General features: G+C 40.4%; 1 protein-coding gene across 1 annotated transcript in view; it reads left to right on the top strand.

Moving 5' to 3' along the window:
• The window catches only part of LOC104315560 (opsin-5), a 57,298-nt gene extending 41,942 nt beyond the window's left edge, over nt 1-15,356 (top strand). Inside the window, exon 8 of the mRNA XM_069779233.1 lies at nt 11,697-15,356. Within this exon, the coding sequence (XP_069635334.1) occupies nt 11,697-12,308 (612 nt within the window). The 3' untranslated portion in view covers nt 12,309-15,356. The remainder of the gene's footprint in view (nt 1-11,696) is intronic.
• The last annotated feature ends 1,099 nt before the right edge of the window (nt 15,357-16,455 follow it).

Raw genomic sequence — 16,455 nt, 5'->3', positions numbered from 1 at the left:
TGTTTCTACTTAAGATACAGGCAATATGTAGTAGCGCCTGAGTACAGGAGAGGGCATATCTGTTTATGTATACTTTTTGTAATCTTTGTACTAATCATAGGACTCACTTTAAAATAAATAGGCAGGTACCAAAAAATTTTGGCCAGTAGCAATTAGATAGCATTAAAAATATTTTTTGTCATATTTTAGCAAGACAGTTGAAAAGGAATTAACTTTATCATTCACAACTCAGCACCATTAAGCTGAGCGGATACAGTGAGATGCTGTCTCTATGTACAAAAGAATAAGTGAACAAAATAATGCCAGATGGCTTAAAAAAATGCTGCCAAAGATCTGTTCCAGGTCTTGAGAGCAGAGTAATCATTGGAAAGAGGCCCATTGACTTGTTTTAGAGCAGACACTGATATGAATCAGGTGGTTTTTTCTGAACCATGGTAACAGTAGCTTATTGTTTTTATTTTTTTGTGCTTTGTTGACTGAAGGGATGAGTAAAATTCATTACATGAATTTTCAAAGCTTAGCCTGTGAATTTCTAATTTCTTTTACTTCTTCCTCTATTTTAGAAATTCATTGGCTCACTGGCTTATTATTTTGCAGAAAAACAAAGTAGAGGTTATAATAGTCCCTTGAGGAATAAAAAAATCAGTGGAATTAATTTGCTGCTTATAAGCATGTATTTGGACTAAGTCTCAAAGATTTTGAAAATAGTTGCATTTACCCTGTCAGAAACAATTTGTAGGAAAAACTTTCTATTCTCAGCAGAATAGCTTCACCCATAACAATTCCTTTAAAAGTGAAAGGAAAGAAAAAAGCATTTTATGGGCTTTGTCATAACCTTATCTAATTACCTTCTGAGAGCCCATTTCTCCTTTGCAGCCTCTGGGAACTGAGAATTCTTTAAGGCTCTGCTGCAATAAGCATATCGCATAAATAAATTGAGAAAACTTAAGCACTTGCTGCAAATATTCTTTTCTGTTTTGCAGACAAGAATGCATTTGGCTGTCAAAGTAATCAAAAGGTTCTACATAAGAGACAAATGGTGGACCACATATGATTCACAGGAAGGACAACATGTAGTCCTCTCAATTTAAATGATATGATCTCAGGAAGACTTGATTCTTCTAATTCATTAATGCTCAAGACTTCTTATTCAAAATCTTTTTGCAATGTATTTCTTAAAACCCAGAAAATTTACTTCTAACTTTCTATTCTAAACTCTCTTTATTATTACAATGAAGTACCCTTTATTAATGTTTTTGTACCCGGAACATCCATATGCTGGCAAGGTTCTCTGTTGTACAGAGAAATACTTCAAGTCAAGACATGCAAGATGCTGAATTCATTGAAAGTTTGCTTCCCTGCGTATTCCTAGCATTGGTCTCAGGCGTGTTGGATGGACTGGCCCTGACAGCATGCAGATTTACCTCGTCTGTGTCTACAGGCTACAGTTGTTCTTCTCTTCTTAAAAGATCCATAGGGGCACAGGGTTTTGTAAGTCCATGGCCTAACTCAAAAGTATCTTTCCTGAACTCGACCAGAAACTCTGCTTTCCATGCCTTCTGCACATTGCTCCTTCTTACTAATATTCTTGATAATCTTGACAACCTTAAGCAATAATGTTGTAGTCTCCATACAGGTATAGAAGGATCAGGTGAAAGTGAATATTTTTTTAGTCAGTTTATTATCTAGTTAGAAGAATTTGCTAAATCTTCTTTGCTATAGTGAACCTGTTGGTATAGCAAACATTCATCCGAGGCCCAAGGGAGTTCATTATACTGAGGGTGAAGCATAGCTAAGAAAGTGTTACACAACTCTCATATTATCAAATTCTGTGCATATTTCTGGACAATATTATTCTTCTGTAGATGAAATTTTTAAATATAAAGGTTGGCTGTTACATCAAAGCTACTGCATTATATTTGGAGACCTAAACAGGAGTTCTGCAGGCTGGTTGAAGATCTGCAGCTTGTACTGATCTGGTGGAATTTACAGAGAATTGACACATGGTCAGCTGTCAAAATTGTAGGCAGGTGCTAAAATAGTGACATACATGCTGAAGTGTAGATGCTAAGGACTGAATGATCTAAAGCATCTACATGGTCTCCATTAAAGCTTGCTGAAATTACACACTACGACAGATATATAGATAATTCAGTATTTATATATATTATAATTAAAAAGCAAGCCCACTATGTAATTATTATATTGTTATCTAAACATGACATCTATTAAAAGTTTGCAATTATAGCTCCATGCTGGGCTATGACAAGGTAAGAAAATGATCATCAATGGCTCCTAATATCTTAATATCCATAATTTTTTAACTATATTGAAATCTTCACTTGATATTTGAAATGCTGGTTCATGTAAACTAGTCTTGAATCCTTGGGGCAGCCTAGCATCACAGGTGTGAGGTACATATCTGTTTCCTTGAATTTTAGAGTATTTGAAAATTATTTTGTTGTGGAAACAAATGTCACTAGAATGCAAAGGAGCTGTTATTGTTAGATGCTGTAGGAGTGCAGACCCAGAAGACTGGGAACCCGAATGTCTTCCTATCAAATTAGGAAGCAAAAGGCAGTAGATAAAAGCAGACGAATCTGAGGAGTTGTAGCAAGAAATGGTGGCAATTTCTGCATTGTCAAAGAAAAGAAGGCCAAGGGTCACAAGCACTGGCCCACTGATTGCCCTGTTCCATAGCTGTTAGCATGCTGCCTCACGGGGTTTCTACCCACGCCCGGGCATAGGCCAGGGGACAGCGCAGACCAGGGACTGTTCCTGAAAGGTGATGTGGGCAAGGCTGTGGCACATTTGTCTTGTACCAGTTCCCTGTTGTACAGTTTGCTAGTACTATCCCAGCAGCATCTGCACTGTAACATGATCCTAATGCCCCCTCCTAGGGCATGCAACAAATACTCTCTTTCCTGCCATAAAACCACTTTGAACTGAAAAAATGTACACCAAACCCCCAATAACTATGTCTTAAGCCCATCAAGATGCTACAAGAGAATGCTGGTGACACCCAAGGCCCAACACTATGCAGTGTGGATGTACTAGTCTGTGCTACAGACAGTGGTCCCTGATGTTATTTTATTTAGCAGTTTAGCCAATGAGGCTATAAAACCCAGTCTTCGTGTCCAGGATACATCTCCAGGTACTGCATGTTAGTTGTTAGATGGAGTCCCTTTTTACCATGGCTGGAGTGCTGGGGAGAGGTTCTGGGGGTTAATTTTTCTTTACCAGCTGTGCCTGGCTGAGTAGCACGGTGCAGGAGAAAGCTTTATGTCTGCATAGTTTAAGTAGGAAAATGAGTGATATCACCTTAGTTTTTCCAGCAAGAGAACTGCCAGTGCCAGGCAGGCTCTTGGCCTCTTGCCACCCCTACCATGACGGTGCCCCATCCTGCCCCCAGGGCTGCAATGCTCCTCTTGGTGCAGTCTGGTACTAAGTGAATGCCAATGAAAGATTAGATTGACTTTTCTCATGCTGATGCTTTTGTGTCATGCTTAACAGGATCTTAGCATGTTTTAGTGATTGTCAATCTTAATTCCTCTGCTCAGTGTCTGTGATGTCAAATCTGTTTGCCCTACTAAGGACATAAATCTGCCCAGTGAGACCTCTGGCTTCTGACTAAATCTGGAATACTGGGCTGCACTTTGGGCTGAAATTATTATTTTGGAAGCTCCTATGATACACAACATTCCTAGATTTCGTGTTGTGGTGGGTTGACCCTGGCTGGACGCCAGGTGCCTAGCAAAAGCTGCTCTATCACTCCCCTCCTCAGCTGGACAGGAGAGAGAAAATATAATGAAAGGCTTGTGGGTTGAGATATGGACAGGGAGAGATCACTCAGCAAATACTGTCATGGGCAAAACAGACTTGACTTGGGGAAATTAGTTTCATTTATTACCAATCAAATCAGAGTAGGATAATGAGAAAATAAAACCAAATCTTAAAACACTTTCTCCCCACCACTCCCTTCTTCCCTCCCCCCCCAACAGTGCAGGGGGATGGGGAGTGGAGGTTGGGGTCAGTTCATCACACGTCTCTGCCGCTTCTTCCTTCTCACACTCTTCCCATGCTCAAGCGTGGGGTCCCTCCCACAGGAGACAGTCCTCCATGAACTTCTCCAACATGGGTCCCTTCCCATGGGTTGCAGTCCTTTATGAACTGCTCCAGCGTGGGTCCCTTCCACAGGCTGCAGTCCTTCAGGCACAGACTGCTCCAGCGTGGGTCCCCCACAGGGTCACAAGTCCTGCCACCAAACCTGGTCCAGCGTGGGCTCCTCTCTCCATGGGGCTGCAGGTCCTGCCAGGAGCCTGCTCCAGCACAGGCTTCCCACAGGCTCACAGCCTCCTTGGGCATCCACCTGTTCCGGTGTGGGGTCCTCCCCGGGCTGCAGGTGGAGATCTGCTCCACCGTGGACCTCCCTGGGCTGCAGGGGGACAGCCTGCCTCTCCACAGGCTGCAGGGGAATCTCTGCTCCAGTGCCTGGAGCACGTCCTGCCCCTCCTTCTTCACTGACCTGGGTGTCTGCAGGGCTGTTTCTCATACATGTTCTCACTCCTGTTTCTGGCTGCTGTTTCTGTGCCTGCTACAACATTTTTTCCCTTCTTAAATCTGTTCTCCCAGAGGCATTACCACCATTGCTGATGGGCTCAGCCTTGGCCAGCGGCGGGTCCATCTTGGAGCTTGCTGGCATTGGCTCTGTCGGACATGGGGGAAGGTTCTAGCAGCTTCTCACAGAAGCCACCCGTCTACCAAAACCTTGCCATACAAACCCACTACAGCATGTTTTCTATTGCAAACAGTCCAGCCTGCCAAGATAATCCCTCAGGATACAAAAATGCACTCACTGATGCCACTTTTGCAGTAAGCATGTTTTGCATCTGTTTATACTGGCCAGAACAAACTGGACCCAACCCCTGGGAAAGATGGGCAATGATTCAGACTTGCAGCACTGAGGACCAGACACTTACATGCTAATTCACTTTTAGAAAATGCTGTTGAGGCATATGATATGTTTGGGTTTTTTGAACATAGCTGACAAATTCATACTAGGACTACCTACAAGGCTTTTAAAATCCTTTCAGCCAAAGCGAGTTGCTAGAAACCTGCCTGGAACATAACTTTGAAATAATGCTTCACAGCAGTAATTAAATGTATAGACAAATAGACTTTTTGTAATGCATATATTCTCATTCTTCATGTACTTTCTCTTAATTATAATGAGTAATGCTTTACAATATGGGTAGTTTAATGCAAATTACCTTGGTGACTGTGTTAAGGGAAAGATGAAAGCAAAAAATGAGGAGAATGCTCATGCATTTTGTGCTGGTTCCTGTACAGTATAAATGCAAATCTGGAAATCTGTTTCTAGATGTTGGTAGTTCTCTATAGGCCAGGAGACATCGTTATTTGGAAGCAGATTTGTCGTGGTTTAACCCCAGCCAGCAACTAAGCACCACGCAGCCGCTCACTCACTCCCCCCCATCCAGTGGGATGGGGGAGAAAATCGGGAGAAGAAGTGAAACTCGTGGGTTGAGATAAGAACAGTTTAATAGAACAGAAAAGAAGAAACTAATAATGATAATGATAACACTAATAAAATGACAACAGTAGTAATAAAAAGATTGAAATGTACAAATGATGCGCAGGGCAATTGCTCACCACCCGCCGACCAACACCCAGCCAGTCCCCGAGCGGCGAATCCCTGCCCCCCACTTCCCAGTTCCTAAACTAGATGGGATGTCCCATGGTATGGAATACACTGTTGGCCAGTTTGGGTCAGGTGCCCTGGCTGGGCATGAGAAGCTGAAAAATCCTTGACTCTAGTCTAAACACTACTGAGCCACAACTGAAAACATCAGTGTTATCAACATTCTTCACATACTGAACTCAAAACATAGCACTGTACCAGCTACTGGGAAGACAGTTAACTACATCCCAGCTGAAACCAGGACAAGATTGGAAGTGACAAATACTTTCCCTGGGTGGGGGTGGGGTGGGGTGGAAAAACATGGGTAGTTTCAGAATTTGATTTGTTGAATGTATCAAGTGTGGTTGGTGTGTTGTGTTTCTAGTTCTGATTCTTATAAACTTGATGGACAGATTGAGAAATCTGGACTGGACATGCAAAAATACATATTCCTTTGCCAGCGTGATTAGAGATGTGTGAGAAAAAGGTATTTTGCTGGTTTTTTTAACAAGTTTAGATACTCCAAAGGATTTTGCATGTACAATTAAAGCAATGTATGCATAATTTTAGTAAGCATGTACACAAATGCATATATGCTTTTGCATGTGGAAATGAGTAATTTTCTATTGAAAATATGGGGCAAACCAGCTCCACAAGTTAATCTAGAAGTTAGACAGCAAGGATTCAAATAAGATACTTCTGTTGTAATAATTTTTTGAATAAAAACCACAGTGATGAAGTGGTTTATGTTTTTCAATTAGTTTTCAAAATACATGATTTGATAAAATCTGTTTTTCACTTACCTTAAGCCAGTATGTTTTCCAAGCATTGTGTGTTCTTACTAAAGAAACTTACAGTAATCCTAAGAGGGAAACTGTGAAGGATTTGTACATATGCATAGTTTACACTTATTTCATGGGAACAAGTAACATGACTTTGTTTCTGGTAGGATGACAGCAAGGTACTTCTGCCTCTTTGTGCCTGGGTGACTGGCTGAGTGTCATTGCATCAGGGATATTCTCACCAGTGGTTCAGTCCTATAAAGCATCATTTATTTAAACGTGTTAACAAGCTGAATTCACCCTATCTTATTCAATACATACTCCAATAAACATCTAGTCTGAAACAGTTGAATCAGATCCTGAGCTTGTGTCAACAGCCAGGGCTTGTTCCAGTCTGTGTGAGTGAACTGACATGCACCAGCTGCAGATCTAACTACAAAGATGACTTAATGCTGCAAGCGTAGAATACCTATTTTCTTCTTCTACTTATCTGTAATGTAAAAATATCCTCTATAACTTGTATTCTTTGTTGTGAAGCTCTTCTTATAAACCATGTTTTCCCCGTGTTCCAGCTCAATCATAATTCCCCAAGAGAGACTTTTGCCTGTAAATTTCTGAGCAGTGTCACCTACCGTTATATTTGGTATGTGAAAAATATCCTTGTGCTTGATTTACAGACACAAAGAAATTTTTTTCATTTGTAATTGTGTTTATTTGTTTCTCCAGGAGATATTTTTTAAGAAGGTTTTTGTATATAGGATTTGCCTACACACAAGGGCAGAGTTTAAAAAGATTTTTGAAAATCCCTGTATGCCAAATCATATTGTTCACAAGCTACGTTAGAGTCCTGTCTAGGCTAACAGGCAGAGCGAGGGTGAATCACTTCTTGCCTTACCCTGGGAAATTATTGTATTGCTATATACCTACATTTATATGAACTTTTACATTTTATGAAATGATTTATACTTGGTCAACTCCATGTTATGTCAAACATCCCAGTCAGAAGGCGTGCATAGGGGATGCTATGTACCCTGTGATGGTATTTTTCTCTATGTCCCTGTATGATGCACAGGACTGTAGGGATTCTTTTGGCCAGTGAGGTCTTTGTGTGGAGATACAAATAATTAAAATAAAAATCTGGCTTGTAAGATGTGGGAAGAAGGCATTTAGTCATAATACCGCAGAGCAACAATAGGGCACTGCTGATGGTCATGTTGATAAGGAAAAGTGTTAGAAATTTCCACAGATATGTGCAGTTATGAAAAGATAACTCAGAGCTGAAACTGCTTTTCTCTCTATTTCCGTGATAAAATAAAGACATTAGAGAAAGTCCATTATAGTTCATTAAAATCATCTTCCCATTAACACTAAGGGATTTTGGATTGTAAACCTTGACTCTATTTTCTACAAACTGTAATGAATTACTCAGTGCCTTTTGGAATAGTTTCCATAACAACTAATTTTTTTTTATGCCTTTCTATGAGGCCGGCACACATTTTTCTAAATTACATTGTCACATTTTTCCTTAATCAGCCACACAACTTCACGCTGGATTTCCTTGTGGTCTATAGAGGCTCAGTTTGCTTCTACCGCAATTTTAGCAGCTATGTGTTATAAGCTGAGCCTAAAATTAGGCAATATACTTTTCCTTACTTTAATGAGAGAAGTTGGGCTCAAGTCCTGAGTGAAATTATGCAAAGGCTCGGCTATAGTCTAACATGCCTGTTGTCCTCCCTGGGTCTCGTTGTGTAGTGAAGCATAGCTGACTGCTGCCTCAGGTGGTATCACCTTCAGAGGAGGAAACCCAAGGCCAGACATGACAACTGTCCATCAAGTATAGCATAAAGATTAACGAATTAATCACACTGTGATTAATCACACAGGGTAGCTGACTTGTCTCATGGTGTCAGTCATATTCACTTATGCACAGTTCTCCCTGGTGTACGTAGCTGATGTGTGGCCTTTGTCAGTTAATGAAATAAAAGAACAAATGTACAGATCACTTATTCTGAACAACCATTTCAGAGGTAAAATGAACTCATCACTGGAAATTACATACCTGAGGCAGAAGCAAAGAGTTTTTTTCTGACATATTCATAGAATTCTAGTTGGTTATTGAGGCCTGAATTCCAGAACCAATGTAGCTTTGTTTCTATCCTGCTACTTATATTTTTAGGTAACCTTTGACCACTGTATTGTGCACTGATATTTTAGAAGTCATTGGCAAAGTTAAGTATGAATGAGTAGGAAAGAAGGAATGCTCACTCACAAGTACTCTGTCCCTTACAGTGAGAGAGCTTGTGGAAAAAATTATTTTGCTTTCAAAACTTTTCTGCTATTATCTTTGACCAGTTTATATGCAGGTAATTGAAATCCCTCTTTATGGCTGTCTCGTTATGCTTTGTTTCCTCTCTAGATTTACTGGAACAGTGTACATTCAATAATCTTTTTCTGATCATTTTAGGAAAACTGACCACTGCATGTGTAGTATTTCAGAGGTAGCTAAGATATGGTTATATAAATACACCATGTCTCCAAGAATGTGTACGAAAGGACATGTCTTTGAAGGTATAGTGTGCCTATACAATGTCTCCCCATTTGTTGTCCTTATGCAATGCTGCTGTTGTTCTTGTTTGCTGACAAAAAGACAAAGGTTTCCTTTGGTTTGGCCCTTTGGTGAATTTCTTGTGAAAGTTCACAAAGTTGCCCCATATCTACCTCATTAAAAAGCCCCTCTTTTGTTGTGCTTATGAAAATCATCTCATGCTGGCATCACTGTTTAGCCCACTCCTCACACCTGTCATCTTGGAACCATGTTGGTCATTTTGTTGGTCTTAAGGAGATGGAGGTACTTCATCAAACACCTGGCTTGAAACTTCTTACCATGGGCAGAAGGTGTTAAGTGTTGTCCAAACTCTGTTGTAGTAAACTCCAGACTTCTCAATATGTGGCATGACAATATAAATAATAATAACAAAGTCTCTTTCTACATGCATGTATGTATATGTACAGTTGATATGCTCAGATATCTCAAAGGGGGTTCCTTTTGCCTAATTGTGTTTCGCTAAAAGTTAGTTATCTTAAGTACAGCCCCAAAATTGTCAGTGACAAAGATCTGAGAGCAATCCGTCACATCTATTTTAGACATAGATTTTTGAATAATATCAATTGCTTTTAGGAGATATGTCTCTCTTTCCTTTGATGTTATAAAGAACCTAGTCTGGCTTAGATTTAGCATATAAACTTTTGGATAGCTCAAGTAATGCAAGATTAATCCCCTGCTTGCTGTAGGAACTGTATTGATGCAGTTCGGGAAGCTGGCTGAGAGCTCCTTGAAAATAGGTGCCAAATCTTTTTTCAGAGGAACAATGTAAAACCTGTCGCAATCCCAAAGATTAATTGCTACCATAAATAAGTCATCTGGGAAATGCACCAATTGATTCTAATGTACATTCCTTCTTAATGTAATTCTAAAGGACAAAGGCATATTACTTGCCGCAGAGACTGCTTTTAGTTTGTCTTGAATACTGGCTGCGGACAGCTGAGGATTACAAAACCCATGCATACGGCACCAGCATAACCATAGGTAGAGCCAGACCTTAAGCTGATGTAAAGAAATGGAATGCTATGGAAACAAAGAGAAAAATTAAGTTCACCCCATCTTGTGGATTTGCCTCTTCATCGTTTCCTAGCTAGTCTCATTCTGTCAAAATACCTTGTTCCTCAATTCTGTCTAATCACTTTAACTTTGGACTTTATGTGAGCTCTAACAGGTTAGAGCTTTAAATGGTTATCACCTATATCACCCATAAATGGGAAATTTCTCCTGTGTCACTATTATTATAGCTGGATGGCTTTCTAGAGACATACACAAATTCATAAACAGATTTTAGCTTAACAGAAAGAACAGTTAAATGTCACAGACATTCCTCATAAAACTTGCGATACACTTTTCTTGGCAATCACCATGCATTTCTCCTTGCAAAATAAAATTTGTGAGACTGTTAAACTTAGGGAGAAAATAATAGCATTTGCAGAGCTCTTTATGCCTTAAAAGTCTAATGTGTGTTTCTCTGGTGTTAGTGCTCAGGCCCTCTTTCATTCTCACTCTAAACACAACAATGTCATCTGTCTTAATAAAAAACCCCATGATTTTTGCAACCTTGAATCTATATGCAGAGCCCCACTGAGAGAAGTGGTGGATTTGCAGTTAGCTGAGCTAGTTAGCAGTTCTGTACTCCCACTTGCAGAGGGCAGCTCAGGCAGGTGGCATGATTAGCAGCTGAAAACAAAAGTACTTTCCTTACCTATTTTCTTCTGTGCCCTTGGATCCAATACTACTCTAAATTGAATGGATTCTCTACTGTCTTCCTTATTTGAAAATACACACTTTTGGGAAAAAAATGGACTTGTGAAGCTTCTTCAAGAGCATGAATATTCTTGTTTCTGTCTTTACGTATGCACTTCAGTTATAAGCAGTGCTTAGAGCGATGCCCAGCAGGTTAGTCTTCCTATACAAGCTGATGCTTACAGTTTACTTTAGATTTCTAGAGGTTTATGTTTATTGCAGATCTGATATTTATTCTTTCATTTTATGTATCACTGTGATAATTTATAACAAAAAACCCAACAGATTTATTTTTTTTTTTAAATAAAGCCTTTCAAAGCTTTCTTGATAGAGTTTATTAGGACAAACAATTATGTGGTAGGAGTTAACTTAAATTAATGCATTTGATTCACCTTCAGGATTAATCTAGTTTTCTGCTGTCAGATGCCTGTGTGTGGCTCCAGCTGAGCACCAATAGTAAAACTATGGAAGACTTTAGCCAGGAAAATCAATATTGCTTATGAATTGCACAGTAGATAGGAATGGCTTTGCAATCCAGACAAGTGTTTCCCCAGAATAGCATCTTTTTCTTTAGGTTGGCTTCCTTTTAGGTGCAAAAAGAGTTTTCATAGCACTTTAGTGAAGAGGAGGAGAAATGTAGGAGCAGATACATTTTAACTCTGAATCTTCAGGCACAACTAAGTTTCAGACAGAATTATGTTGCTAGACAAATACGCATTTGGAGAGCAGTTGAGGTATGATGGAAGACTTGGGGACACTTAACAAGGAGGTTCAATCAGGTGGTATTTTTATGCATATACTATTTTGGTGGGTATTTTTCTCATGCATGAAATTTTTTAACTCACTGTTTTCTCTTTTTCTCTGCAAGCTGAGTGTTGCTGTGTGCATTGGGTTTTTTGCTGCCTGGAGCCCTTATGCCATCATTGCCATGTGGGCGGCTTTTGGATCGATAGATAAGATTCCTCCACTAGCCTTTGCTGTGCCAGCTGTCTTTGCAAAGTCGTCCACACTCTACAATCCAGTTATCTATCTCCTCCTGAAGCCCAATTTCCGAAACACCATCACCAAAGATTTCACAGTTCTTCAACAGTTATGCATCAGGAGTTGTTTTTGTGTCAAGGCACCGCAGAACTACGGATCAACTTTGAACACCAGCCTGAGAACATTTAAGGAGAAAAATGAATCCAGCTGTAATTCTCTGCCAATTGTGGAAGAATGTTCTTATTTCCCCCGTGAAAAGCACAGTGATACTTTTGAATGCTTTCAAAGCTATCCAAAATGCTGTCAGGAGAGGCTAAGCGCTATGGAATGCCCTCCTCAAGAAACTGTGTCCTTGGAGAGCAACCTCCAAACAAAAGTGAGACAGGGCAGTAAGAAGTCAGTAAAGGTGGTTGTGCAGGGAGAAAAAAGCATTGAAATTGATACCTTGGAAATCACCTTGGAAGCATTACCTGTGCATTGTACATTTACAGACCTCTAGAGCTGCTTGCATGAAGCCCTCTGACAGTAATGTTGTTATACTGGATTTGTGAATGTAACTTTTCTAAAGAGTCCTTCTACTACTCCATTTTCTAGATTATTTCCTGTTTTTTCTCATACTTTTTGATGGGACTCATGCTGCAGCATGGACATGCTATAAATGCTGTATGACTCTTGCCATGCCAACTTAAGTATGTTGTGTTAACTGTGTTCACATCATGAACTATGTCAGACAAATCCTCAGTGCATTTTGTAACGTCCTTCCACTCTGTTTTCAAGAGAATACACTAACCATTGAGAGATTTTCCATAAAGCATTATTACCCTTTCTAGAGTATGTACATTTTATATTCTGTCTGTTCAAAAGAAATAACTCAATGCACAGTTTTAAAAGGACAAGCTCATGCTGGTTTAATTGTTATAGCAACTGAAAAGGTAGATGTTAACTGAAATGCCTGTTTTCCAAGAAGTGATGCTAGATGTCTGCATATGTTGCATTTTCTGGGAGATACAGGTCACTTTGTTCCTTGCTTTGAGATGAACAGGCAGGTTCTGACCTCGTTCCACATGAATGAAATAAAAATATTTCTTGTAATTCAAGATAGTATGTAACTTTTGTTTACCTTTTGGTGTAATTTCAGAACTTGCCATAGGACATTATTATTCCCAGTTTCCTGTATAGGACCTTGGAATTAGGAGGGTGAAGACCTGGCCCAGAAATACCACAAGGAACAAGAATCGCTGCTGGTTGAAACCACTGAAACCTGTGAACACTACCCCAAGCAAAGATCCCAGTCGTCCAGGAATTCTTGTATTTGGCTTACAAGGACAATTCTGCAGAGTAAGAATAGGCACAGCTCTTCTTTCCAGTGTCCTCGGGCTCCTTTTTTCTCCCATGGAAGAGGAAGGAAAGAAAATGAAGGGGTGTTGGAGAAAGGTCTTTTGAAATGGTTGCTTCTACTGGTTAGGGAGGATTTGGTTAAACTGCTGCTCTATTTCACGGCTTACCAGCAAGAAGCACCATATCCTCTGCTGCTGCCGTGAGACCAAGGGCACGCTGGGAGTGCCAGGCTCTCATTTTGGCCATGCTAGAACCAAAATTACTATAGCTTTGTTATTAAAAGTGATTATAGCTTTGTTTTCCAGCTGGAGTTACACTGGGCAATAAGGCAGTCCTCCTCCCAAGGACTTTGCCATCTGCAGGGCCAGTTCATCCTATGCTCCCCAGGAGACAGTACCAAAACCTCAGGGGAATACCTGTATCTTTGTAACAATAATGATTCATCAGCAACAAATTTTGCTGCTGTTTCTGTGGTGACTTGAAGAAAATGTACCTGACTGCAAAAGGGACAGCTGTGTTAAACTCTATGAAAGTCTCCAATTAGCCACTTCAAGGCATTTTCGGTTGCTATTGAGTACATTTGCCTTATTTACTTGGGACATAGAATTTTCTGGAGTGTTTTTACACTGCCCTCACCTCCCCCCACCCAAGCCTCCTTTTATCCTCGATGTTTTTGTATGTGAATAATAATTAAGATACTTTTTATTGGATTTCCATGATGCATATATATTTAAAATACATGACCTAATGAAAAGTACAAAACATTTACAGGGCTTTACAGAAAAGAAACCCTCCCCAAGGTAAAAAATACTGTGTCTCTTCTGGAACTCCAAAAAAGCAATCAGAAAAGGCAGCTGGACTTTGAATGCTCAGAAATTCCTTTCAGTGCGTGTTTTCTCCAACACTTCCCAAGACACATGGGTCAGCAGCGTGGCACAAACGGGAACCTAATTCTATGGGGCTGCAATTACTGAAACTGCTGTCTCTGACTTCAGATGAGGTGGGATCAGGCTTTGAAGACCTTTAGGCAATGCTGGACTTTTCAGATAGTGAATCAGTGAAAAACAGGAGTGGAAGCTACGTTCAGAGGTCATCTGGTCCTTCCCGCTTGAAGTCCCATTGACGTCAATACACAAAGCTGAGTATGTGAATAAATCTCTGGAGGACTCACTGACAAAGGCGTATGTTTGGAGGTTTTAACTGGCCTACCATTGCAAAGCCTAAAAATGTCACGCTATCAAAAGACAAAGAATTATAATCTGCATCACGCGGAGGGGCTGCATGCCCAGCTTCCATACAGATGTTTGAAATCCCAGCCACAACATGCAGCTCTTTAAAATTATTAGAAAATGTTGGATGTCTTTGTGCTGTGACTCCTCTTTGAGCTGTGATGCTTGTTAGCTACATAGTGAGATAATACTATGAGCTATTAGTCTAAACCACAAATATAATTTTTCTAAGAGATCTTCATGGGGATGTTAAGAAAATGAGAAAGTTTGGAGTCTCCATGCCTGCATTTATAGTCACTTTCAATTTAGCATTCTCTATAGTAGAAGCCAAGGCTGACTTGCACTAGATGCTACATTTTTTTTTAGTGGAAAATATGTAAACATATATTTACATAATGTCCTTTTGTTAGTGTGAAGAAAAAAACCCACTGTATCTTTTTAGGTTCCTTCAAATTGTCATTGGACTGTCTGAACCTGGCTGTCAGCTCTGAGTACAGAGTAAAACATTTACGTAGAAGGTGACATTCAGCTTTGAGTAGAAAAATGTAATGTTTTAAAAATGACTGTAGAATCCATGCCAGCTCCTTTTATAAGTCAATGGGAGGAACATTGTACCTTTGCAGAGAATTCCCCTTATATTAGACATTAAGAATGACAGTGCACTCAGACTGTGTTCCCACTGGGGGAGGGAGTTTTCCCTCTTGTGCGGATAGCTTTTTCTGTAGCAACCACAATCTCAAAAAAACTTTTCAAAACTGCCAGTTCTTGGATTTTCCCATCTGTTGTTCATCAGGGTTAGTCATAAGTTACTCCTAGTAAGTGTATGCATAAATCAAATGCCATTGATTGCAGGGGCTCTTTATTATTATGCATTAAGGTTTGATGAAAGAATGAAAGGATTATTGGAATTTAAAAAAAATTAAACAAAATATTTGTTTTTAAAGATAAAACAAAAAACCTTATTCTCACCTGACAAACTTGTCATTTTTGTTGCTAACGATGTGTTTAAGTACACTGACTACAACATTTATGGTGTCAATGGCAGAAATGGTAAGGCAAACCAGTGAGGTTGCTAGTGTAACATAGAATGGCATATGTAGTGGGCCCTGCCTGCCTCCTATGCTTTTTGAAGGGGAAACAGTTTTTTGCTAAAACTCGGTTGATCAGAAAGGTCACTGATATAAGCCAGCTCCTGACCAGAGGGGACCGAAAGTCATTCCCACCTGGTGGGAGGGTGGGCGATGCACATAGGCACAGCTCACATGCTAATACATAACTTGACTTCATTGTGCACACAGAGCTTAGCAAAGACCTAGTACTGAAAGTGTGCAAAAAAATCACACCTTCACACACCCCCCCTCCCCCAGTATTTACCACTTGCATTCATTTATGGCTTTGTCTTACAGAGGATGGTAAGTTTTTTGGGGGGAAATGCTTTCTCCTGTGCAGGTGAAGGATTTCAAACCAGGTGGGAGACACCAACTCTTTTCTCACTGCCACAGGAGGGCTGAGAAACTGGCCTGGAGGCAGCGTGGAGAGGTTTGTGCTGCTCTTGGCTTTGCTCTGTATCCACTGTGGACAGGCAATGTGTGCTGCAGGCAGTTGATATATTTTGGGAGCATTATTTTTGCTGTTTTAGCCGTTTCATGTGCTGGGTAGTGATGTCCTTGCAGTGGAAGGAGAGTCTGTCAGAGGTTGTAAAAAGCAAGTGAACTAGCTGGCTACATCCCATCTCAGCCAGAAGAGCTGGAAATAGCTCTCCATAACTTTTCTGCCACCATCTTGCTCCTCCTGTGGCATTTTTCCTCCCTTACACTGTGTCCTTTCCTGCTGTGCTCTCCCATTCCTCTCTGCAGTTGCTCTCTGCCTTCCCTCAGCTTTCTATTTCTTTTTGGGATCTTTCTTCCGCTCCTCCCCGCTCCCCGGCACGCAGAGCACCCGTGGGTAGCTCTGCAGTAGGCACCTGGCACTCTTATTACACTCAACAGAGCAGTAAAAAGCTGTGAACTGCCCAGTTTCTGTGTGCAGTGTCAAACCTTTGTGATTGATAGCTTTTGCTTTTCCAATCACTATCAGAAT

This window comes from Haliaeetus albicilla, chromosome 3 (assembly GCF_947461875.1).
Source record: "Haliaeetus albicilla chromosome 3, bHalAlb1.1, whole genome shotgun sequence".
NCBI lineage: Eukaryota > Metazoa > Chordata > Aves > Accipitriformes > Accipitridae > Haliaeetus > Haliaeetus albicilla.
The sequence above is the reverse complement of the archived record's forward strand: the minus strand, read 5'-3'. Positions and strand labels throughout refer to the sequence as shown.